This window comes from Etheostoma cragini, chromosome 10 (genome assembly GCF_013103735.1).
Source record: "Etheostoma cragini isolate CJK2018 chromosome 10, CSU_Ecrag_1.0, whole genome shotgun sequence".
Lineage (NCBI taxonomy): Eukaryota > Metazoa > Chordata > Actinopteri > Perciformes > Percidae > Etheostoma > Etheostoma cragini.
In genome coordinates, this window is record NC_048416.1 from 1,622,499 (window position 1) to 1,646,694 (window position 24,196).

Genomic DNA, 24,196 nt, shown 5'->3' on the forward strand with positions numbered 1-24,196 from the left:
ATGTTAAGTTGTGACTATAAATGAATATACAAGCAAGAACTATAGACACGTAATTGTATGTTACTTTACCTCACCACCACACAAAGACGTTGTGCCTGTCGGTGGGAGAGAAGCAGCTGAAGGGAAAGTGCGTGGATGAGCTTTAAGCCTCTTATTTCCCCTTGGACGAGGGATGGCCAGGGTTATGAAACAGAGGCTTTTAAAACATTCAACTCTCACCCTCAAGATCAGAGGCTTAGGTTTCTGGCCCACCACATGTCTGCTTTGCTCCCTAATAATATCCTGCATCAACCCTACTTGTCCTGTCTGGGACTTATTTTGTCCTATGCAAATGGTCCATCAGCCGGATGCAAGAAGGCTATGTCTCACAGCAACAAGTCCCCCACGCCAGAGCCACCACGTCCTCTCCACCTCCTCTTTATCTCGAGATCGGTTGCTTTGGTTTGGACGGGGGAAATCCTTAACACAATTGCGTCATAAATACGTCAATAAACTCACTCACTGACGATCGGGTACCACGATAGCCGCCATATTCGCATCCATGGCAGGGTAACGGTGCTCTCGGACAGCGTATGGTCCAGTCATCAGCATCAACTATTCCGCGCACCGACCCCCCGATTCCATCCGGATAGCGGTCCCCGGCCACACAGCTTAGATCTGATCATCAAAGCAGAATAGCGGGACTTCCACAGAGGGGAAGACATGCAACGTGGAGCGGGGGTCTAGGTAGACTACGATGCCTTAGACTTAGAGAGGGATCCTGGCACAAGATGGAGGTAAATAGCGTTTGTAGTGAGGTGAGTTGATACATGCGCGATTTGCGTATTCATTTGTTTAACATTGTTTTGGGTTAGTGCTGTCCCGTTGAGTTAGCTTGCCCTGCGAGTCTGGGTAGAGCTTATATTCGCGTCACGATCTGCAGCGCACCGTGATGCATGCTAACACGCTAGCTACTGCTAACAGCTGGTTAGGTGTTTATTGTTGTTGCACTGTCCGGGTTTATTAGTTTGATAGCTGCCCGCCCAGGCTTTCACAGCCACTCTTTATTCCGCAGAGAGAACGGGCTTTCCATCTTATGACCCATGACCTCCTCTTAGCTTTTGTTGTTATTTAGCTACACTTCTCAAGAGGAGTTTGCTCCATAGCTAGCTTAGCGTATGTAGCATTAGCACGTAGTTAGCTTGCTAGCTGACGGCTTGCAGGCTTGAAACTTGGACACAAGTTTGTATTCAACCTCCACCGTATTGTTAACGAAGAGCTGGCCGAGGGTTTTTATGTATCTATAGTAAGGTTATAGAATAGTTCGACGACGTTCAATGTATTCAAAGTTTAACCCTAACGTTAGCTGGGATAAATTTGGTCAGATGCCTTCCTCACAAGTGAGGGCTGACTTGTCACCAGCACAAGTGATGCGACTATTGGCTTTAACTCGTTTTTTTAGAGTCGTAATATCTCGTTATAATATAAATAATAATTGATAAAACTATTAATCTAACGTACACAGCTGACAGTATATCAACTGCATTAGCAGAGTGAAGTTGTTAAACATTACAGCTACACACTATCCATTCCGCCAGGCTCTTAACAACAGGGGGACTCATACTGGAATGTAAACCCTTGTATTAATAATAACAATTCATCATCTTCATAACTTTAGTGAAACCAGTGATGCCTTTTTAAAGACTTGTCTAAATGCTGTGTTGTGATAACTGTGGAAAGGTCCAGTTTGCCTTTGGATGGGCCCCATGATGAGATGTTTTTCATGTGCAGCTAAGCCAACCTGACATCCTAAACCTCTCCATCTCTGGGACTCTTTCTCACCTACAGTCCAAGCTGTCTGTCTGACTGCTGGCACAGCCCAAAGCCATCGCAACATACACTTTTGACCTAGTCCATTCTTTGTTGAGGTAAACGCTCCTCTCTGTGGTCATTCGGTAGACTTTTGTCACAACAACTGTTGAAGGAGCTCAGTTTGTGTGGTTGAAATGGAGACATTAACTAATCCATTTCTAAAGGTTTTTCACCTCTTTCTACAAATAAGCACTTTAATCTGCTGTTCACTAAATGTTGCACAATTGATAGCTGGCAAGATAACTGAAACACACAAGTTAACATGTAAGCGTAGACACCTTAATTGTTCTAGTGGTTATGCTGGTTGTTTAATGCACTTTGAAGATGATTATATAACTAAAGTATTACATGCTGGTATCAGTGATGATCAGATGGTATTATGTGTGGCTGTCAGACATCTTTCCAAAAGGCTGGAAAAGGCTTGCCTGGTTGTGCTGCAAGTGTAGGCTGCATTCTGTTACAAACCGTGATGAGCCACAGCAAAGGTGGGAGGGAAAAATGTATGTGTGAATTTTGACACGAGCTCTGCCCTGGCTTTGGCTAGCCTGGTTGTCATACTTAAGAGATGCACCAAGGGTTACATTTTGACACAACTCTGTGTTATGTTTTGCTTTGAAGTGTACATTGTGACTGATTTGAATGTTTATGTTGATAATGTCGTACTACTGTGCCAAGATATTGGGAAGTGGTTTGCTGGCCTCCGTTCTGTCTATGCACGGGTGTGAGTGTATGTTGGTGGCTCCACCCACTGAGTGGGTTTGCGTAGGGCTATGACTCATCTCCCCTCTTCAGAGGCTTGATAGAATTCAACACACAAACACCCAGGACTGAATACATCATGCAGGCTGAGCTTCAGCCCAGAATTGAAATATGCAGACCTGGTTAATGTCACAGTGGTCACTCCGTTTGTCTGATTTACTTGCGGATGCTGACATGTCTGACATTCCTCTGCTGACGATATCACAGAGTATGTCTAGTCTAACAAACAAAAGAGAGGCATAAAACAGGCTCCTAAATCTAACTGGATTGAACAAAACATGTTTATCTGTGGTCTTTTAAAAAAGCTAACCTGCTGCCACAACTATCAGCTTAAAGCCATAAAAGAGCGTAACCGTAGTAGCCTACTCCTTAAGAGGTTGTATGCTGACTGCAGCCCTATCAAACATCAGACTCCCAGAGCCAGTCAGACATGTTGTTTTTGCCCTGGCTAGGGATTAAGCTAGAATGCTAATAATGAGGTGCTTTATATGGACAGGATGAGAGCTGGACAGCTGGACAGGCTTAGAATATGCAATCCATACCGTTGACAACCAAAAGAGCCCGAGTTGGGAAAAGTGAAAGCGCACTGTTATTCTATGTGACTCATCGATTTCATCTGTTGAATCTTCCGTCATGCGTGTGGGCGTGCAGCAGCTGCACTCACAATCCTGTTCAGTTGAAAACCAGGATGACAAAGGTTTGTCAAAGTGTTTACTGATGCTGACTCCGACCGATTGTTTTGGATTTGCTGCAGGTCAATGGACATGAGATCATAGACGAGCCTATGGAGGAGGGAGAGTCTTTCTCACACTGTGTAAGTAATGATGGGCGTGAGGTCTCGGAGTCTTGGAGCGTGTAGGATGATAGACCTGCGGTGTTGTGCGGCTGTCTCATACTGATACGGTTTGTGTAGGACGAAGGGACATATGAGGAGATTCCAATCACCCACCATGTAAAAGAGGGCTGCGAGAAGGCTGATCCATCTCAGTTTGAACTGCTCAAAGTCCTCGGCCAGGGCTCTTTCGGCAAGGTGAGGAAACTTAGCAGACAAGCAAAATGTTTCCATCAGCGCAACCGTAGTGGTGTTTGTGTCTTTCTGAATTTCTCTTGTTCTCTCAGGTATTTCTCGTCAGGAAGATTGTGGGTCCAGATGCTGGTCAGTTATATGCAATGAAAGTTCTAAAAAAGGCATCTTTGAAAGGTAACACAACTTTTGTTTTTGATCTACATCCTCACAAAACCCCACAGTGCAAATCATCCAGTATTCTCTCTCTCTCTCTCTCTCTCTCCCCCCCCCCAGTCAGGGACAGAGTTCGCACTAAGATGGAAAGAGACATTTTAGTGGAAGTCAATCATCCCTTCATAGTGAAATTGCACTACGGTAAGAGAGACTCTTGTTTACATAGTGTACACCTGTTATTATAAGAAGGGATAAGCTGCTTATGTGCATCTTTATGTTCCCATTTGAGACATCATTTTCAAAATATTTTGAGTGTTATGATGGTGTATTGACACCAATCGCATGGCACGATTACATACAAAGTCAATGCAAAGACGAGGGTAAATCAAATTTGAGGTGGGCCGTTTGCGGAGCCGCACAAGTTGAAATATTTAAATTTGAGGAATCAAACTTGTGCAAGTAACACCTCTTCCTTACCGGACACAACGTGAACGAGCAAACATCATCATATTCAGTACTGAATGAAGATGTCCTAACCGTCTCTGTGCATCAGCGAAACAGGCTAAGGGACATGCCGCTTGTCCTCGCACTATTTTTTTCAAAGTTTCACAAACTTTCTTGTTTTTACTAGACAAAATCAATGTTGACGTCCTCGCACACATAGGAGGTTTAGGAAGCAACCCATCTTATACGATCCACAGCTGAGGAAATGATGACGTTAGTTATGAATAAATGAGAAATCACGCCGACTGCAAATAAAAATCCAATCCTCTCCTCGCACTGCGACATCGCTCATAGCATATCTGAAGAATCTGAAATATGACAAAACTGCACTCCATCCGCCTGAGTTCGGCCGCTCTAGGACGAGGTGTAACGTGGCGTGAGGTGAATTTACATAACCAGTGTGAACACATTACCTTACATAGTTAATAAACAGGAATTTGTCCCAGTTAGTCGAGTTTATTAATAAATTAACACAAATTTCCACAATACACATTAAACAAGAGGATCAAGCTAATATGTACATTTTTCCTGATTTCAAAATCATCATTGAGTTACAGTGTTTTACATGCATCCCACTAAGTGTCTCTGTTAAAATCCAAACATGATGAGCTTGCAGGAAATTGACATCTTTCCTTGTCTCCCAGCCTTTCAGACGGAAGGGAAACTGTATTTAATACTGGACTTTCTCAGGGGAGGGGATGTATTCACTCGCTTATCCAAAGAGGTAACCTTACGTCCTGTTGCCTTACATCTCATTACACTTTAAGTTTGTCTGCAACTTTTTCCGTCCAAAAAGAAAAGTACAGCATGTCTCAATGGTCCTTTTAATGCCTAATGTTTTAAACATGCCTATGAATATTAGAACTACATATGCCACAATGTTCTTCTAGAAAGCCTAAGGGGTTGTTAAGCTGACAGCTACAAATTGAACAGGTGTGCCAAAATGTAAAAGTGTATTTAATTAAAGCATAAGCACTGCCAAGTCGTTTGTCTCCTCTGCATTCTTTTTGGCTTTTTATTTAAATCATGACTTAAATTCCTCATGGAAACACAAGTCGCTTTTAGATCATCCGTTGCTTGTCAGTTAGATGCTCAGATGAGTTCTTTTCAAATGCTTTCAGGGAACTCAAATGTGTGATTGTTCTCCAGATAGACCTTGTGTTGAAAGCATGTCTCAGGACCAAAGCAATAGCTGCTGGCAATGTCAAATCAGCAGCTTTCTGAGCAGTGTAACCTATTTGAAATGTTGTTGTTGTGACAATAATAATCTTCTGTTTTCTCTGTTTTTTCACTTAATATTGAATTTGTCTGTTTTTTTTTCTTTGCTGCTGAATTTCTCTCCTCTTCTTAGTTCAGAGAGTAAATTTGTCCAGTTCTTATCAGGTTATGTTTACAGAGGAAGATGTGAAATTCTACCTTGCAGAGCTGGCCCTGGCCCTCAACCACCTGCACAGCCTGGGCATAGTTTACAGAGATCTCAAGCCAGAGAAGTAGGAATCTTAGCCCTCACCTTCACATTCTGACCACTCACACTCAAACCCCCGCAGTCCTCTTCCAACGCTTACCAACTTACACAGAGATATTTCTTCTTACTGATGATTTTTGACCTGCACATACAAACTGTACAACTCCGTCCGTTAACACGTGCCTTAAGCATTACTCATTATTATTTTAGAAAGTTGATAAATGTCTCCGTCATTACTCTAACATTTAAAATTTGAAAATTAGTTTTATAAATTAGTTGGACATTGCTCAACCATAAGACGATCATGTCCAGCCCCTACCTTCTCCATATTTCCAATAATAAATTTTAGACCTAAAAGCAAAATAATTGCATTAAGTCCTAACAAGGAATTTATGCTATGAGATAATTTACATAATTACCCATATGCTGAATGCATAAAACTTTTATTTTTATTTTATTTTTAAGCAGATGTTGTGAAGAGATTTTTAATCTTTTATGACAGATAGCTGATGGGAATTCAAAGGACATTTGAATGTGTTCCGTGTTTTTACTGCCGATCCTTTTATGTTTCACACCTCAATTCCCATAACTTTACTAAACATATAGTATATTGTCACACAGACCCGTACCAGCTAGCCCAGTCTTGACTTAAGTCCAACCTGAATACTTTCAGAATCTGTGACTGGATGTGTCCACTGTGGCTTTAAACAGAGTATTGTGATCTGTTATTCCTCATAATTAGCAGAAGAATAGATTTGCAATAGATCTTACACCACTGTGTGTTCAAATACGGTCATTGTTGGATTGTAGTTTTAAGCTCACTTCCTTGTTGTCTTTCAGCATCTTACTTGATGAAGCTGGACACATAAAGTTAACAGGTGTGTTTATGACTTGATGCTTTTATTTGTTTTATTAAAAAGAGTGATTGAATATCTTAATCTAGTTAATTGCCTGTAATTAAACATGTATTCTATTAAAGGTCCCATGACATGGAGCTTTAAGGAATCTTTTATATAGACCTTGGTGGTCCCCTAATACTGTATCTGAAGTCTCTTTATATATACCTTAGTGGTCCCCTAATACTGTATCTGAAGTCTCTTTTATATAGACCTTAGTGGTCCCTAATACTGTATATGAAGTCTCTTTTATATAGACCTTAGTGGTCCCCTAATACTGTATCTGAAGTCTCATTTATATAGGCCTTAGTGGTCCCCTAATACTGTATCTGAAGTCTCATTTATATAGGCCTTAGTGGTCCCCTAATACTGTATCTGAAGTCTCTTTTATATAGGCCTTAGTGGTCCCTAATAGTGTATCTGAAGTCTCTTTTATATAGGCCTTAGTGGTCCCTAATACTGTTCTTCATAGTATAACTGTTGCTTGGGGTTGTTCAGTCAGCTGTACGTCTTACCCTATTTTTGCTTTGCATTGCTGTGAATGCAGACTTTGGTCTGAGTAAAGAGTCTGTAGATGCTGATAAGAAGGCGTATTCCTTCTGTGGTACGGTGGAGTATATGGCCCCTGAGGTGGTCAACAGGAGAGGACACACACAGAGTGCAGACTGGTGGTCTCTGGGAGTACTTATGGTACAGAATCTTTTTTTTTTTTTTTTTTTTTTTTTTGCTTTGACATGTACACAAACTGATAAGAAAAACATCCTCTTGATTATATTCCCTTTCTTTCATTGTGGTTTTGCAGTTTGAGATGCTAACGGGGACGTTACCGTTCCAAGGGAAAGACCGCAATGAGACCATGAACATGATCCTCAAGTGAGTCAGTAGGCCCTGCATGATTAAGACAGAAGTGAGTTTTGATTTGTAACTAATGATAAACCGTGGCTTTTTCTTTTTGTCAACATCTACCTGTCACTCTCTGCTCGTTTCCGCCCTCCAGAGCTAAGTTGGGAATGCCCCAGTTCCTAAGTTTGGAAGCCCAGAGTTTGCTGAGAATGCTGTTCAAACGTAACCCTGCTAACAGACTAGGTGAGGTGCACTGAAGTCGATTGGTTGAGCGTGTAGACTTGTTAGAATAAACGAAAACGAGGTGTTGTTGATCCGTGCGTTGCGCCACTCGCTTAGCTTGATCTTGTTAACATTCTGGCATCCCATTAAATCACATGCTGGAAAGCCGCTGTGAGAAGAATGTGTGAACGTGTTGATCCTCTGAAAACAATAAAATAACAAACGTGCCAGGGTAACTGAACCGGAGTGATCCGTGTCTTTAGGGGCCGGGCCCGACGGAGTGGAGGAGATCAAACGCCACGCTTTCTTTTCCACCATCGACTGGAATGTGAGCGCACACACACACACACACACACACACACACATACATACATACATACATGCATACACACATCCCTCTCATTTCTCACTGACCCACGCATACACGCCCATGTAAGTCTCCAGCTTCTGTTGAGGATTCACACCTAACAAACGGTTGGCTTAGTGAGTTCTGGCCATCATTCTTGGCCACCCCAACTATAGTTTGTGTGTGTCTGTGTGTCTGTGTGTGTGTGTGTGTGTGTCTGGGCAGAGGGCCAGTTCTCACTGTGTGTGCACTAATAGCCCTGTGTGAGTGTTTAGGAGCTTCAGGATGCTATTCGCTGGACCGGGCTGTAGATGGATGGGAGGGGGTTAATCTGGGAGGGGGCCTCTCTCACACATATGTTCACACACTGCCACCAGCCTGTGGTGGGGTTTGATTTCTAACATGTACAGTATGTGTGGTTACTGTATGCGTTGTCTTCTGCAGAAGCTGTACAGGAGAGAGCTCCAGCCCCCATTCAAGCCTGCAGCGGGTAAACCCGATGACACGTTCTGCTTTGACCCTGAGTTCACTGCTAAAACACCTAAAGGTATACATCCAAACCTACACACACATGCTCTGTTGACACGCTTTTGAGATTCAATACAACAGCCATTCTTGCAGCCATGGAAACTGCAACTCAGCACTGACTTCAAGAAATAACGCCCAATTTCATTGGATGTCTGTATGTTCAAATGTCTATATTGAAATGAATTATGTCTGTATGTTCAGACTCCCCAGGTATTCCTCCCAGTGCTAATGCCCACCAGCTCTTCAAAGGCTTCAGTTTTGTTGCTCCAAACCCGATGGATGAGAACAAGAGCTCCCCGCTGCTCAGCTTACTCCCCATAGTGCAGGTATAGACACACTGTGCAAATTTCCTCTGTCACAATTTACACTAATTAACTCTTAGCCAATTCATTCAAAGACAGGAAGATCACACACAGTTGTTCTTTTACTTTTTAGCCTTTGTGTGAAGCAATCGGTGTGCAAAAGTTACAGAATAATGTCAGCCATCTCCAACAGTGGAGTTGCCACATTGCAACATTAGCTACGCTAGCTTGTAAGCTAACACATGTGCTTACTAACTTGAAGTGTCTACCACTTTACTGTGGAGCTTTAAATGTCCTGAGCGCTGTCATCTCCTCCTTCCGCCATGATTCTAACTTCAAGGAACACACGTTGGAGGCTAGAGCTGGGTGATGTGGAGAAAATCAAACTGACCAAATACCTTGTTTTTACAACAATAATGTACTGTTAAATATTGGTACTTTCACCGAATATTTACACAATGAGATTTTTGATAAACAATCGATGACAAAGTGGGTAAAAGCAAATAATAGAACAGTCTGGTAATTTCAGAAATGACATCACTTTACTGTTATGCAGCCTTCAAAAAGGCAACACTTATTACAATATCCAAAATCTAAGGCGATATCTAGTCTCGTATCACGATATCGATATAATATCTCTATTAGAGGCTACGCAGTGCGCCTGCACGGCTACTTCAGGGGACTCAGATGAAGCTGGGAAGGCTTAACACACGGTATGATAATAATGATATATTAAATGAAAACAGTAATCCACATTTTTTATGGTGGTTTACCATTACATCGGTACCTGTTACATTATCACAGCATTTGAGTCTACAAATCTCTCTTGAATATTATTCGAGAGTTGCTTACACACTTCCTTTCTTGATTCTGCCAGCTGCCTTTCAATCTGACAATATTCACGGCAGGCTTTAATGTTGATTTCTGTACAAAGAAGGCCAATTAGGATCAAAATTAATTGACATGATGGCAGCAAATGCTAAAAGGAAACCTAGATGCAAAACAATCCCCAGCTGCTCGGGGCGCTTGTCCGTCGACAGCTGTATACATCTCCATCTCCATTTGTATATATTTATTGGTACTGAGCATGTGGGTGTAATGACATTGTAATTATGCTTGCAGGATTGATAAATTATTATTTTTTTTTTACACAAACAATAGACATCGTAGCTTCAGCTAATTCTCCTCCCCCCCTTGTCAAAGTATTTATTTCATTCTTTTATTGATGGACATGGACATTGTGTGAGAAATTTTCTCCAAGTGAGAATGTGACGTGTGAAATTGAACATTATAGTAGGCTGTATGCTGGGGGGGGGGGGTGGTTTTGAACACTACAGTAGGCTATTTGCTGGGGGGGGGGGGGGGGGGGGTCTTGACCACTACAGTAGGCTACATGCCAACGTTGTTTTAAATAAAAAAACATTTGCACTGAGCAAGCCAATCCACTTTTCATGTTGACAAGAGCATTAAAATGAGAAAAAAGACTGGGACAACAAGAAACCAAGGGACATTTAGAATAGATCAAAATGTGTGATTAATTGCGAGTTAACTCTGACATTAATGCATTTAATCACGATTAAATATATACACAAATTATGTATAATTTTACAGTCTTATATGGCACCAGTTTTACGATAAACCGAGACTTTCTTGACTTGCAAAATGAAACCTTTTTTTTCTAACTGACAAACAGGATATGTGTAATCCATGGCTCAATTCAGACAGGATGAAAAATATCTCGTCTTTCCCCATTCACTATTATACATATTTCTTCTGAATTATGGCAGGACCATAAATCACCCTTAAGAGTTCAGAATCAGGGTCATGGGGGCCTCATCCAGCAACCTTAGCCTTTAGGCGTCTTGCAACACTAACTGTACTGGGGCCCCTCCCACACAATCGTGTGGGTGGAACTAAGGCTGGGGTTAAATAAATACATCTTGTTAAGGGAAAAATGTCTTGTAATTTTAGCAATGTATATATTTACCTAACGATCCATACTTTTTATATAATTTTTCAGTGTGGATCTCAAGCCATGTGTTCAGATACTCAGATGGTGGGCGGTGTGTTCTAATGAGCCTGCATGTGAAATAAGAAGGGTCGCCAAATCTGATTGGCTTGACCCGCTAATTCTGATCTAGATATTCCACAAAAAACTGACTGAGTGGTTTTATTGCACAGTTTGTGGGTTGGTAGGCGCTCCATTAATGTATGTGTAACGTAAGTTAAAATCTTATTCTCTCCAGATGCACGGCGGCTCAACCAAGTTCTCAGATCTTTACGAGCTGCAGGAGGACATAGGGGTCGGCTCCTACTCCATTTGTAAACGCTGTGTACACCGAGTCTCTGCCATGGACTATGCTGTGAAGGTAAGTATTCTTTTTTTATTCACTAAGCACCATTTTCTCTTTTCTGCTCCTCTAGTCTTCAGGCCTCTGATGCGTTATATGTCATGTTCAATATCAATAGTTGCATTCAGGTGGTGTGACAGCCTTTTTTGAAGTTGTTTCTCTCATGGTCACCACCTGTATGATGTTTTTTTTTTTTATATATAAAAAAAGAATGTTAGTCCACTCTAGTGCATTTGTAATCCATTAACAAGGCTGTGGATGGTAAGGTTTAAAGAGCCCTCGGGTTTTAAAATCCTGGGGAATTAAATGACTGAGTAATCTAGATGGCTGTGAATGCACCATTTTCATCTACTGCTGCCCCTCGAGTTCAAAGATCATAAAAGCTTCTGAATGTGTGAATGAAATTTTGGAAAATTAGGAAAGCATGTCTATTGGGGTTAGTGTGGCCAACAGACCAGCAGGGGGCAGCACCGCTTCAAGCTGCTGAAACCATAATGCTGCTTCTAGTTTCTAAGCTAGTTTAGAATGTTAAATGTTTTCATTCTTTGCCGGTATAATTTGACTCACTGCTCATAGCTGTTTCCACTTGTCTCAGATTATAGACAAAAGTAAGAGGGACCCCTCTGAAGAGATCGAGATCCTGATGCGATACGGACAGCATCCCAACATCATCACTCTGAAAGACGTCAGTAACCTTTGCGTGTGCGAGCATTTCACGGTAGTACAGCTTGTAGTTTGTCACCATACTGACGGGTCGTCTCTCTTCGTGCTTGTGTGTGTGTGTGTGTGTGTGTGTGCATGTGTCAGGTGTATGACGAGGGCAGGTATGTGTACCTGGTGACGGAGCTGATGAAGGGAGGGGAGTTGCTGGATAAGATCCTCAGGCAGAAGTTTTTCTCTGAGAGAGAGGCCAGTGCTGTGCTCTACACCATCACCAAGACTGTTGACTACCTCCACTGCCAAGGGGTGAGGAAACACTTGTGTGTATATATTGGAGCACAAGTGAAAAGAAAAAAAAAGTGATATCTTCTACTCTAATGTTTTTTTTTCTTCTCCTCCTCCCCCAGGTGGTACACCGAGACCTGAAGCCCAGTAACATCCTGTATATGGATGACTCGGGAAATCCCGACTCCATCAGGATCTGCGACTTTGGATTCGCCAAGCAGCTGCGGGGAGGCAACGGCCTGCTGCTCACCCCCTGTTACACCGCCAACTTTGTGGCACCAGAGGTGAGAGGGGAGACAGGGTGAAAGAGAACAAACTCTAGAGGGAATGTAGGACTTTGAAAAACCGATTAGTTCTGATGTTAAAGCCATTCTTTGGGCTGAAGTCAAGCCCTGCCTGCTACGTTATACATGCATTTATTACTCCTCGATTAGACTACGGAAAAGTCTTTCCATGTACGGTTGTTCAGTCATCTCTTCGTCGGTTCCAGTTACTCCAGAACCCAGCAGCTTGGCTTTTAACCGGGACTGAAACACGGGACCAAATAACCCCAGTTATAGCCTCGCTCCATTGGCTTCATTGATTTAAAAAAATTGTATTTCATGTTTTTAAGACTTTAAATGGGTTTTTGGCTTCTTATTCATCAGAGTTTTTACATGGCCAGACTCCTGTCAAAGCACTGACATCGCCCAAACAGCTGGCTGAGCCTTTTCAGTGGCTGCTGCAAGTGTCTGGACTAGTTTACATGTGTCAATAAGAACTGCGCTGACTGCTGAAACTTTCAAGTGCTTGCTTAAAGGTCCCGTGACATGGTGCTCTTTGGATGCTTTTATATAGACCTTAGTTGTCCCCTAATACTGTATCTAAAGTCTCTTTTATATAGACCTTAGTGGTCCCCTAATACTGTATCTGAAGTCTCTTTTATATAGACCTTAGTGGTCCCCTAATACTGTATCTGAAGTCTCTTTTATATAGACCTTAGTGGTCCCCTAATACTGAATCTGAAGTCTCTTTTACACAGAGCTTAATGGTCCCTAATACTGTATCTGAAGTCTTTCTCTCATGGGGGGACCAAATTCTCTGGGCGGGCCAAGTTGTGAAAGTGGAGTTAACCTTGCCCCAAATGACCTCATAAGGAGACTGTTTTGTGTAATGTTTGTAAATATTATTAAACATATATTATTTTTTAACATGCTAAATAGGTAAATTTGGACTGAACTTAAAAACCTGTACAGTACAATTTTTCTGGTGAAGCGATATAATGGGGCAGAGGATAGGGAGTAAGTATGGAAAGAAGAGTTGAATTCCCATTGTCAGTTTAAGTCCCTAATGGTTTGCCTTTCTGTGTTTGTGTGGTCCAGGTACTAATGCGGCAAGGGTATGATGCAGCCTGTGATATATGGAGCCTTGGAGTTCTACTGTATACCATGCTGGCAGGGTAAGACTTCAATTTTAATATATTTTTTTAATTTTCTGTAATTTTGTTAAATGTGGACGGGAATGATTTATCTGTTAAGTGTCCAAATGTCTGAAACCAGTCGAATAACGTGCGAAGATGGAGATCAAAATAGTCTAATCCCTGCTCTTGTTACTTGCTTTGCTTGTGCTAAATGAGTTCTGGAGCACTTTTAAAGATATTTTGTGAATAATTTCTGATAAGTAATTGTCAAAGTGCCAAAGACTAGTACACAATAGAATCTATGAATTGAAATACTGCATGTGTTTACCTAATGTCTTCTTTTTGCCCTGTCAGGTACACGCCGTTTGCTAACGGGCCAAACGACACACCAGAAGAGATTCTTCTCCGGATTGGATCTGGAAAGTTCTCTTTGACCGGTGGCAACTGGGATACTGTATCAGACACATCAAAGGTACACACACTGACATTGTCGCTTCACACAGGCAGCGCGGATTCAAAGCAAATTTTCATTAGTACTGTGACCTTCTAAAGCGCATTTTCTAGATCTTCGTAGTCTTTTATTATTGCATTTTGTTGTGTTTTGTTGCAATTATACTCTTTCTTTTTGAAAGGTGCTACATCACTAAAATTTAAAAAAAGCTGTAATATTTAGATTTGACCCGATTAGGATGGATCTGTTGGATTCTGTGCTTGTGTGGGGCGAGGAGATGATGAAATATGAGTCAAAGCTGTGTTGTAAAACAAGCACGGCGTCTTTGTTGTTCCCTCAAACGTTGTGTGTAGAGACATTTTGCTGTATTATTTAATCAGAAAGAATTGCAATTAACAATTCAAATCTATATTCATGTAATACTTTTACTGCAAATATTTGTATTACTAATCAAATTGAGTTTTTAAGGAACTCCAGGACACATGTTTTGGTTCCATCACTGTTATGTGACCCAGATAATGTAAAAACTAAAACACACAGCCTATAAAGTAAACGAGGCCTCTTTAAAATTATAAAGCTGCACTGAACCCCCCCTTTTCATTTTTGTTGCTATGAACGTGTACGGGCTCAAGTGCCAACAGCTAACAATTTAAATAATAATAATATATATATATATTTATAGCCAGCAAGCAGTAAGCACATAGCCTATATAATTACAATTTGAAAAAAAATGAACAACTGCCAGTCATACGCCTTATGACTTTAGCTAATGTCAGCAATTAATTGCGGCGAAACAAAGAAGCTGCGATTATGTACAAATATTGACAATTATGAAACAAGAGTTACAGTCAAGGCAATTTAATGTTTCTCCATCAATAAAAGATCCCACTTGAAGTCTTTCCCCCCCTTTCTTGCACGTTAAAGACTGGATGTTCTTATGTATGTTCCATGTTCCAGGACTTGCTGTCCCATATGCTCCATGTGGACCCTCACCAGCGATACACCGCGGCGCAGGTTCTCAAGCATTCCTGGATCACCTGCAGAGATACGCTACCACACTACCAGCTCACGCGCCATGATGCACCGCACCTCGTCAAGGTGGGTGGAGAAATCCTCCTACTCAACAAACACACGGGGGCACATACACAGCCTCCATCCACCATGGAGTAGAACTTACCTAGTGGAACGTACCTTCCAGAGATGGGATGTAACGAAGTACATTTACTCAGTACAAATTTGAGGTACTTGGAATTTACTTGAGACTCCTCCTTTTTATGTCACTTTCTACTTCTACTCCGCTGTGTTTTAGAGAAATATGTACTCCACTACATACATCTGACAGCTTTAGTTACTTTATAAATTAGAATTTTTTTCACACAAAACACATGTACTTTATATAAAATAATTAATAAAATTAAACTACCCAACAATATAACGGCCTACAAATCCAGCTGAAATGATTAGCCGATGAAACGCTTGATTGGATGGTTTCCAGTCTCTAAAATGGGAGAAGTACTTTTACTTTTAATACATTTTCCCAATACATACTTTTATTTGAGTCACATTTTCAATGCAGGACTTTTACTTGTAACAGAATATTTTTACAGTGTGGTAGTAGTACTTTTACTTTCTACTTCATTTCACAACCTTTCTACTTTTACTACTTCCGTCACTAGTTGGGACTCATGTTCGTTGGCCCAATGGGTAAAGCCCCGTTACTCAGTCTTTCTAAACATGGAACCACACCATCTTTGCGAACCAGAGGAAGGTCTTAACTCTGCTACATGATGTCATACCCTTGGTGCCTCTTGACATATAAAGCTTCGTGAGTCAGACACTTCTAACCTTATCTAATACTAATAGCAGATCCAACAGAGCAGCTGTGTTCATTCTTCTGCTTTATCTTGCCACATTTCCAGGTCAGATGCTTCTTGTCAAATGGAACTCATCAGGTCCTATTTTTGACATATTTGGCACTCAAGTGGTTTACGAGAGCACTATTGCTAGGTTTAGATACCTTGGGGTCTTGTTTGCGAGTGAGGGGACAAGGGAGCGTGAGACTGGTCGGAGAATCGGAGCAGCGGGGGCAATATTACATTCAATATATCGCACCGTGGTGACGAAAAGAGAGCTTAGCCAGAAGGCAAAGCTCTTGAGCTACCGGTCAGTTTTGGTTCCTACCCTCACCTATGGTCTTGAAGGCTGGGTCATGACCCAATGAACCAGATCCAGGGTATAAGCGGCCGAAATGGGTTTCCTCAGGAGGGGGGCTGGCGTCCCCATTAGAGATAGGGTGAGAAGCTCAGTCATCTGTGAGGAGCTCGGGGTAGAAAGGATCCAGTTGAGGTGGTTCGGGCATCTGGTAAGGATGCCTCCTGGGGGGCTCCCTAGGGAGGTAGTCCAGGCAGGTCCCGCTGGGAGGAGGCCTTGGGGAAGAACCATGACTAGGTGGAGGGATTATATCTCCAACCTAGCCTGGGCTCTACCCAGTGTTAGGTTTTAGTGCTGCACATTTTCAGATGATGTGTGACGCATTTCTGATTCATTCTCTGGATAAGTGGGTGGTACAAGATAAACAAACAGCGCAATACAATGGAAAGTAAAGCTCCTTTCCCACTGGACAAAAGAACACTACCACCCACTACCACCTGGCTTTTGTCTTTGGGAAAGGTTACAATCTGCATTCATTCTTGGGACAAATGACTGCAGTAGTCACAGTATTTTGTGGGCTCCAACCAACAGTGAAGAGCCACTTTTTCCGGCGTTATGCTTTGATGCACGTCATCTCAGGGACACATTTTGTCTGTCTCTGCATGCAGCGCTCAAACTTCTATCCAAATTAGTGTGCAACTATAGTGGCTAAATAAGTAACAGATATAAGGTAACCACAGTAACGTTTTCACCGGACAACCATGCAGCTTTTTACTAAGTAACCCTGTTTTCCGGCACATTTGTGGCGTTGAACGTGGCACACCAGTATAAAAACTAACAAACAGAAAGGCATACTCGTCACCTGGCAGTGGGAACGGAGTCTCATCATCTATTGGTAGTACCCTGGAGATCCACAGTTCTCACCAGAGGACAATTTGAATTTGCTCAGCGAGTAACTCTGGCATCGAGTAATGCTGCTCATTAACTATACCCTTGTAGCCGAGCTGCACCAATCACATCGGTGTAGCTGATATAGGCGGGGCCAGAGGCCAGCTGCACCAATCACATCGGTGTAGCTGATATGGGCGGGGCCAGAGGCCAGCTGCACCAATCACATCGGTGTAGCTGATATGGGCGGGGCCAGAGGCCAGCAGCACCAATCTGCTGGCTGTAGAACAAATTGTCCGATTCGGGGATAGTAAAGTTAACTTAACCTTAGAATAGATCATTCATCAGGGTGAAACATGGGCTTTAACTGATTGATCTCCTGTGCACACTCTTAAGGAAAGGTTTGCAGACTTACAACACACACCAGCAAAGTGGTAGTAGAATTGCTTCCTAGCTGGAGTCTTGTATCTATTTAAAAGTTAAAGTCAAGTGTTCATTGTTTTTACTCCCCAGGGAGCCATGGCTGCCACCTATTCAGCGCTGAGCCAGAAGACGAGTCAGCCGGTGCTGGAGCCCGTGGCGGCGTCCAGTCTAGCCCAGAGACGCAGCATGAAGAAACTCACTTCCACAGACATGTAGACACAGCCACCGCTCGCCCGCCCGCCAGTGTTGACCTCACTCTCTGTCAGACTCTCATATGCAAACACACACACACAAACACACACACACCGAAGTCCTGGCCAGTCAGACCTACTGTCTCCCTTATCTTTTTTTTTTAAAATCTATTTATTTGACTCACCCAGCATATGCACTCTCACACTGGACGAGGTTGCATTGTGACAACGTCAGCTACAGAAGAAGAAGAAGAAGAAGAAGAAGAGGGGGAACTCACATATCAGATACTGCTGGGGAGACACACTTGTATTTATTCCCACAACTTTCATATGCACTCGCCCTCCTCGCCTTTCATTCTCTCTTCCCGCGTGTGGGGAAGAAAAACACACCAGCTGATGTTTTCCTTCACTGTGATTGGCTGATTCAAAGCTGCTTTGGTAAACTGTGCTCCCCCCCACACACACACACACACACACACACACACACACACACACACACACACCCACACCTCTTCTGCGCTCTGCCCTCTTCCTCAGTTCTCTCTCCTTCCCTCGGCTTTTGCTGTCTTAACTTCTATGTGCGAGAGTGTTGGCAGGATGATGATGACTGAGGGAATTTTAAGACTGTTTCTTCTCTTAAAATAAAAAAAGATATATGATTCTGCTTGTGGTGGATTAATAAAAGTCCATCTGGATCAAAATCATCTGCGAACACTTTTGTTACATAAATGCGTGTGTGGACAGAACCTGTAATTCTTTTCCCCTTAAGATGCACCGTCTGTGTGATGCTAACAATGTATCAAAAGAGGAAAAATAAGCTGCAGATGGACAAAAGATAGACGACAGAAATTCTAGTTTGCGAAAAGAAAAATATATATATAAATATATATAATTAAGATGATGATGATGAAGAGCATGTGGGAAAGCTGTAGGGATTTCTCTGGGGGGGACGGGATGCACCCCGTCAAACCAGAGAGGCTGAATTAAAAAAATTAAAAAAGATTTCCATGGATATCTCTTTAAAAAGACATTGTGGAAATTGTATGATATTGTATTTATTTCATTTGATTTTTAAGATTCTATTTTTCTTTCAAGTTCTGTATATATTGACATTAAAGATCATTATTGACATGCATCAAGTGGCGTCCGAGCTGGTTTGTTCTATTACAAAGTCCCAACTTGGATTTAAATCGATCACTATTCCACTTTTATAACTTTTGCTTAACAGCTACCATTGACTTCCACTTATATTTGGAGAGGCAGATTGTGTTTTCTTCTTATTTAACTTCATGATCAAAGCATTGAAGTGTTTGTTTGTTACATGTTAAAACTTAAACTTAACTTGAAAATCCAATTGACTCAGTAATGTTAATAACTCCTAAATGTCCATATATGTGCTAACATTATCCCTCATAAGCTACATGGAACAAGGAAGGCTGTAATAAAAACAGCTGATTGGATTGAATGGAATAAGGGTGTTTTATTTCTTATGAATTCATTTGTAAGACCTGTTGTATCTTCTAAGGAATAACTGAAGGTCCACACCTTTACAAGTGACTTAGTTGCATTCACATGTCTCTCCTTAGCAACTTCTTCTTTCTTAGCTAGAGTCAATATCTGCTCAGCACAACATACTCTGATTCATAAATCAATGTTATAGCGCCTCCTGTTGGAACATCCCTTATTAGCAGCTAACTTCAGAAACAGGATAAGGAACTACTATTCTTCATAGGTAAGTAAATGATATAGCTTACAGATAAGCATTATCTGTAATTTAATATTACAGTTAGGATACCACAAGACTAAAATTGTTATGTCTTCCTTCAAACGTCACATGGTCACTTTAAAGAGTGGTTGATTCACTCAAATGAGAAAACTACATTTGTAACTGAGCTATCCATGCCTGAGATGTCCTCGCTATAATCCAGTAAGCATCACTTTTTATAAGATCATTTTGGGGGGCTTTTCCCTTTATTACATAGAGACAGTGGATAGGCTCGGAAGGGAAAGAGAGATGGTGATGACACGCAGCAAAGGGCAGCAGGTCAGACTCGAATCTGGGCTGCTGCTAAGGCCTCAGCCTACATGGTGCGAACACTCTTACTGGGTAAGCCCCCCCCCCCCCCACCCAGGTTCACATTTTCTTTTGGTGGTGACAGAAATCGTAGACAGATGTCTTAAAGCCCCTGAATACCCATCCAGGTGTTTTCAGTTAGTATGGCTGATTGGGCCTCTTCCCAGGACTGTGTGGGTGTGATTAGGCTGATTGAGTGACATCTTCCCGAGTCCCCTGTTAGTGCTGTTGCACCTGTCAGGGCGGGACAAATGACAGCTGTTCAATTCTTATTAGTTAATTAATTTGTTACCTAATAACTTCCCATCAAAGCTCTGACCCACCTTTGACCTGAGAAGAGTCTAAAGGGGAGGTAACCTCGCCCCTTATGACCTCATGAAGTGAAATGTTCATGCCATGGGACCTTTAATTGATTTTGATTGTCCATGGAAGCGATAAGATAGATGGAAGATGGAAATGCATTATTGATGTATTCCTTTACAATTACTATATTCCTTTACAAAAGGTGTGTTAGGATGTGTTAGCATCCCCATGAGCCCAGTTTCTTACACATCCAACAGACACGGAGCAACATTTGTGTTCATTTGGAGTGGTGACTCTGGCCCTCTGGCCAATGTTAATCCGATCTTCACTCTCCTTTCAGCTCCACTTTGCTCTCCATTAACCTCCGAGGGAAATAATGAGATAAGATAAGTTATACTTCATTGTCCTCAAAGGGAATTTGTTTTGGACTCTGTCCGTTCCGCAGCTTTAAGACAACACAAAATACAGAGTGTGTGTGTGTGTGTGTGCAGGGGCGTCGGACTGGGGGGGGGAAGAAGGGGACTGAGCACCCAGGGCCTTCATTCGAGGAGGGCCCAAAAAGATGCTTGAATGAATAGCTGTGGATGCTGGGAGGGGCCCCACAGAAAATGCCTTTCTATGGGGCCCAGAATGTTGTGTCACGCCCCTGTGTGTGTGTGTGTGTGTGTGTGTGTGTGTGTGTGTGTGTGTATGTTAGTGTGTGTGTGTCCAGCTCTAAATGCTAATTCACCCGCTAGTTGCTAACTTTGTCGGTCATTTGGTGCTCATGTAGCATGAGCTGAGGGGAAGTCTAGTTTGGAGAGATAATTCTCCAAGATTGTACACTTTCACATTACAAGTAAGTGTTTTCATGGTGGGATCAGAGTGTTAGCAAGCCTTTAAAATGATGGCCACCTCCCAGCTTTATCCCCCTTTGTGTCCTCTCCTAATGAAACCTAAATGAGATGCAAGGCGTGTCAGCCACCACTAGGTGGCAACACTGTGCAGTGCACGAGGAGTTCCATGGCTGTTGAGCACACAGCAGCGTCCCTCAGTGGGTCTGTGTCCTACCCTTATGTAAATGATCAGTCTCGCCCGCTTCCATTTTGTCTGTCCAACCCCCTACTCCCCTGAGAATGTGAGCTCCTTTAATCTGTGTGTGTGTGTGTGTGTGTGTGCGTGCGTGTGTGTGCGTGTGGGCCTGCCTGCCTGAGCTGTCATGATCAGACAGCAGAGGATGGAGATAGGCAGGAGAGCAGATGGATTGACCCTCCCCCCCCCCACACACACACACACACACACACATTGGCCTATGGACCAGCTGTTGTCCTTTTTCTGCAACTGTCTGTGCTGACTCCATGTCCTCGCTCTCTCCCTCTCTCTCTCTCTCTCTCTCTCGCCCTCTCTCTCCCCCTCCCTGGATTAGATGCATTTAGTAGTCAGCCTGGGAGCTGGGAGGTAAACAGTGGGGCTAATTGTTTTGACATACTGCTCTTTGTTTTGGCCTCCTGGTGCTAATCAACCACTCGGCTAATAAGTCTGCCTGGCAAAGGAAAACACAACTGTGTTCCGACTGGGAGGAAGGAAAACCGGGACAGAGGCCTGTAACGTGGCCCTACGCGCCTACAATAAAGTGTCATATGTATGTGCATCCAGAGTTCCCACAGTGCTGCTGTGCCTGGGTAGCGCCCCGCTCAGGTGTGAATCTATTTATCCTCATTAACGAGCGTCTCCCCAAAGTCAGCCAATTAACACGCTGCTCCTAATGAAGCCATTAGCTGTCAGAGGAGGTGGAGGCAGTGCTTGTCATCAGTCCACTGTGTGTTTATGTGTCCATGCATGTGTGCGTGCGGATCCACTCTCGCTGCTAATAAAAGCAAGAGAATTAATGGAGTCAGCGTGTGTGATAATGAGCTAATGTGGAACAAGCAGGACGAGCAGTGATCAGCACTCGGTCTCAAATGAAGATATCAGACACAGTGATTTACTCTCTGTGTCATAAACAGGCCTTTCTCCTCTCATGTCCCACTCGTTGATGCATGTGTGTGTGCACATGCGTGCACCTTTTTCTGCGGCCTCCTAACTGAAGCCACGTGGGAGCACTCAGCATCACACAAAGTTTGCAGGAGTGTCAGCCTCCAAATAACAAAGTGTGGATGTCACTCAGAGTGCCTGTGTTCCTTAATGGAGTCATCACACTGCACACGCCTAATATGGTTTTAATTGTCAAAGTAATTGCAAAGACATGAATGCCACAGCCTCAACAGAGGAGAGCAATGAGATCACAGAGGCAGCTGTTCTACACGAACCATTTTCTTCTTCTTCTTTTTAGCATTTTTATTTTATTTTTCTTATTTTTTTCTTTTCCAGATAATTGCCAGTGACTGGACGTAGGAATTGGAGATGTCGGGTTTCTGATCTTAGGAGGCGTTGCCTTGAGAAAACAGTTTGTTCAACATTATATTCCTAAACGTTATCTGTATTTTAAGAAAACTTTTTTTTTCTTTCCTTTAGATAGATAGATAGATAGAAAGATATTTATTGATCCCAAAAATGGGACATTACGGTGTCACAGCAGCACACGTACATTCTTCACACAACACAGAACATAAATATAAATGAGATCCTAGGAAAAACATATATACATACAGTGTACCTAAAACAATAATAATAATAGGAATAAAATATAAAAACAAACATTTAAATATATGCCTGTCTATGTATTTAATAAATGTTTGATATCATTTTGAGTTATTTTAGTTGTATTGAGTTTTTTTTTTATAGACTATGTCTTAAGACCTCGGGGTTGGGACAGGATTTGAAGGAAAATAGAAAACATAATTCCCCTTTTCTTTGCTGTTTTTCTTGTAAATGACGAACAGTGAAGAAGCATGCTCACTGTTTCATGATGACTCTTATAGACTTCAACATTGGGATCCCCGTGGCTGGATTTATTGTAGATCTCACACCAAACCCCACCCCCACCCTACTAACTGCCCCACCTCTCAGTGGACACCAGAACCGAGGATGTGAAATTGATTTTGGGTTATGCAATTAGTCATATCGCAGGTTATTTTGGCTTTCTTTTCTTCTTCCCTCTCCCCTCCCCCGCGCCTCATCCACTCTGCTTTCTTCTCTCCTCTCCTATCAGTCACAGTTACCTGCAACTGATTGGGTCCTCTAATACACCTGCAGAGGTGTTCTGCCCTCCAGGGATCAGTCATGAAGTTTGGTTATATTCCCTTTGAAGTCGTGTCAGTGCCCTGCAGTAGCGTGACTGCTTCAATTACCAACTGTGAGCACAAATCCCCTGAATGTAGGATGGATCTGTGTGTAGACGATCCCTGCAACAAGTGTGAAAAGCATGTCCGAACAATGTGTTTCTACAGTTCAGTTTGTGGTGTGAAAATGCATCAAAGTACAGTTTTTCCAAAGCAAAGTGAAGCCTCACTTGATTCTCTCAGGCTGAAACAGCAGTTTCTCAACCAGTGACCGGTTTAGCTCTGAAATCAGGACCTATTTTTCCAGAGTGTGTATTCTTTAACAGGACGTCCTGTAACACTCTACCACTCTAGTCTATTGACTCATGGAGGTGTTGGAACTTACCGGAAAAGACCGGATTTGGGTTGCCATAGGAACATACTTGGTCATTTTAGGGAATTCTCACAGAATACTTATGGATGTCATATCAATGGATGAAATACCACTGTTACTTAAAGTACCACCCATCTCACTGATAGTTGAGATTTGATTCCAATGTAAAATTATTAATATTATATAATATATAATAATACAATTATTATAACATGTGAGGTGTATTTAACCCTCCTGTTTTCTTCGGGTCAAATTTGGCCCCTTTCCAATGTTTCTATATCAAAAATGTGGGTTTCTTTTAAACTAATTTTCTAAAAAGGTAACGTGGCTGGTTTCCAACAACGCGTCTCACAACTTAAATATATAATCAGTTCACTACTTTCACTGAACTTGTGTTTTTTTTTGTCAATTTTATAGCATTTGGAGGAAAAACAATTGGTAAAAGAACTTTAAAAAAAGAGTAAAAAAAGAGAAAATGTCAATAAAAGTGAGTAAAATGTGAACAAATGTTAAATAAAGTGACAAAAATTTCAAAAAAGTGACCAATATAA

The 24,196-nt window shown here is 42.1% G+C and overlaps 1 protein-coding gene and 1 long non-coding RNA gene across 5 annotated transcripts in view; both read left to right on the top strand.

Moving 5' to 3' along the window:
- The window catches only part of LOC117951790, a 265,968-nt gene that overhangs the window by 69,895 nt on the left and 171,877 nt on the right, over positions 1-24,196 (top strand). The gene's annotated exons all lie outside the window — the stretch shown is intronic.
- Positions 421-18,830, top strand: rps6kal (ribosomal protein S6 kinase a, like). Of its 4 annotated transcripts, XM_034883676.1 has the most exons (23): positions 421-797; positions 3,365-3,424; positions 3,524-3,640; positions 3,730-3,811; positions 3,911-3,991; positions 4,939-5,018; positions 5,678-5,784; positions 6,600-6,637; positions 7,203-7,345; positions 7,458-7,528; positions 7,653-7,741; positions 7,984-8,048; positions 8,511-8,613; positions 8,796-8,920; positions 11,143-11,268; positions 11,843-11,932; positions 12,055-12,213; positions 12,315-12,476; positions 13,554-13,630; positions 13,946-14,063; positions 15,000-15,140; positions 17,595-17,757; positions 17,790-18,830. In XM_034883676.1, exons 1-22 carry the CDS (start codon positions 771-773, stop codon positions 17,718-17,720), a joined length of 2,187 nt encoding a protein of 728 aa, XP_034739567.1. In that variant the 5' UTR covers positions 421-770; the 3' UTR covers positions 17,721-17,757; positions 17,790-18,830. The 4 variants fall into 4 exon arrangements, with proteins under 4 accessions (XP_034739567.1, XP_034739566.1, XP_034739568.1 ...); XM_034883675.1 differs by having other exon boundaries at positions 17,595-18,830; XM_034883677.1 differs by having other exon boundaries at positions 422-797; positions 11,143-11,265; positions 17,595-18,830.

Coding starts and splice junctions, on each gene's coding strand:
- rps6kal (XM_034883675.1), top strand. CDS start 771: ATGGAGGTAAATAGCGTTTGTAGTGAG. Junction 11,269..11,842: donor TGGACTATGCTGTGAAGGTA/AGTATTCTTTTT, acceptor CACTTGTCTCAG/ATTATAGACAAAAGTAAGAG. Junction 15,141..17,594: donor ATGCACCGCACCTCGTCAAG/GTGGGTGGAGAA, acceptor TTTACTCCCCAG/GGAGCCATGGCTGCCACCTA.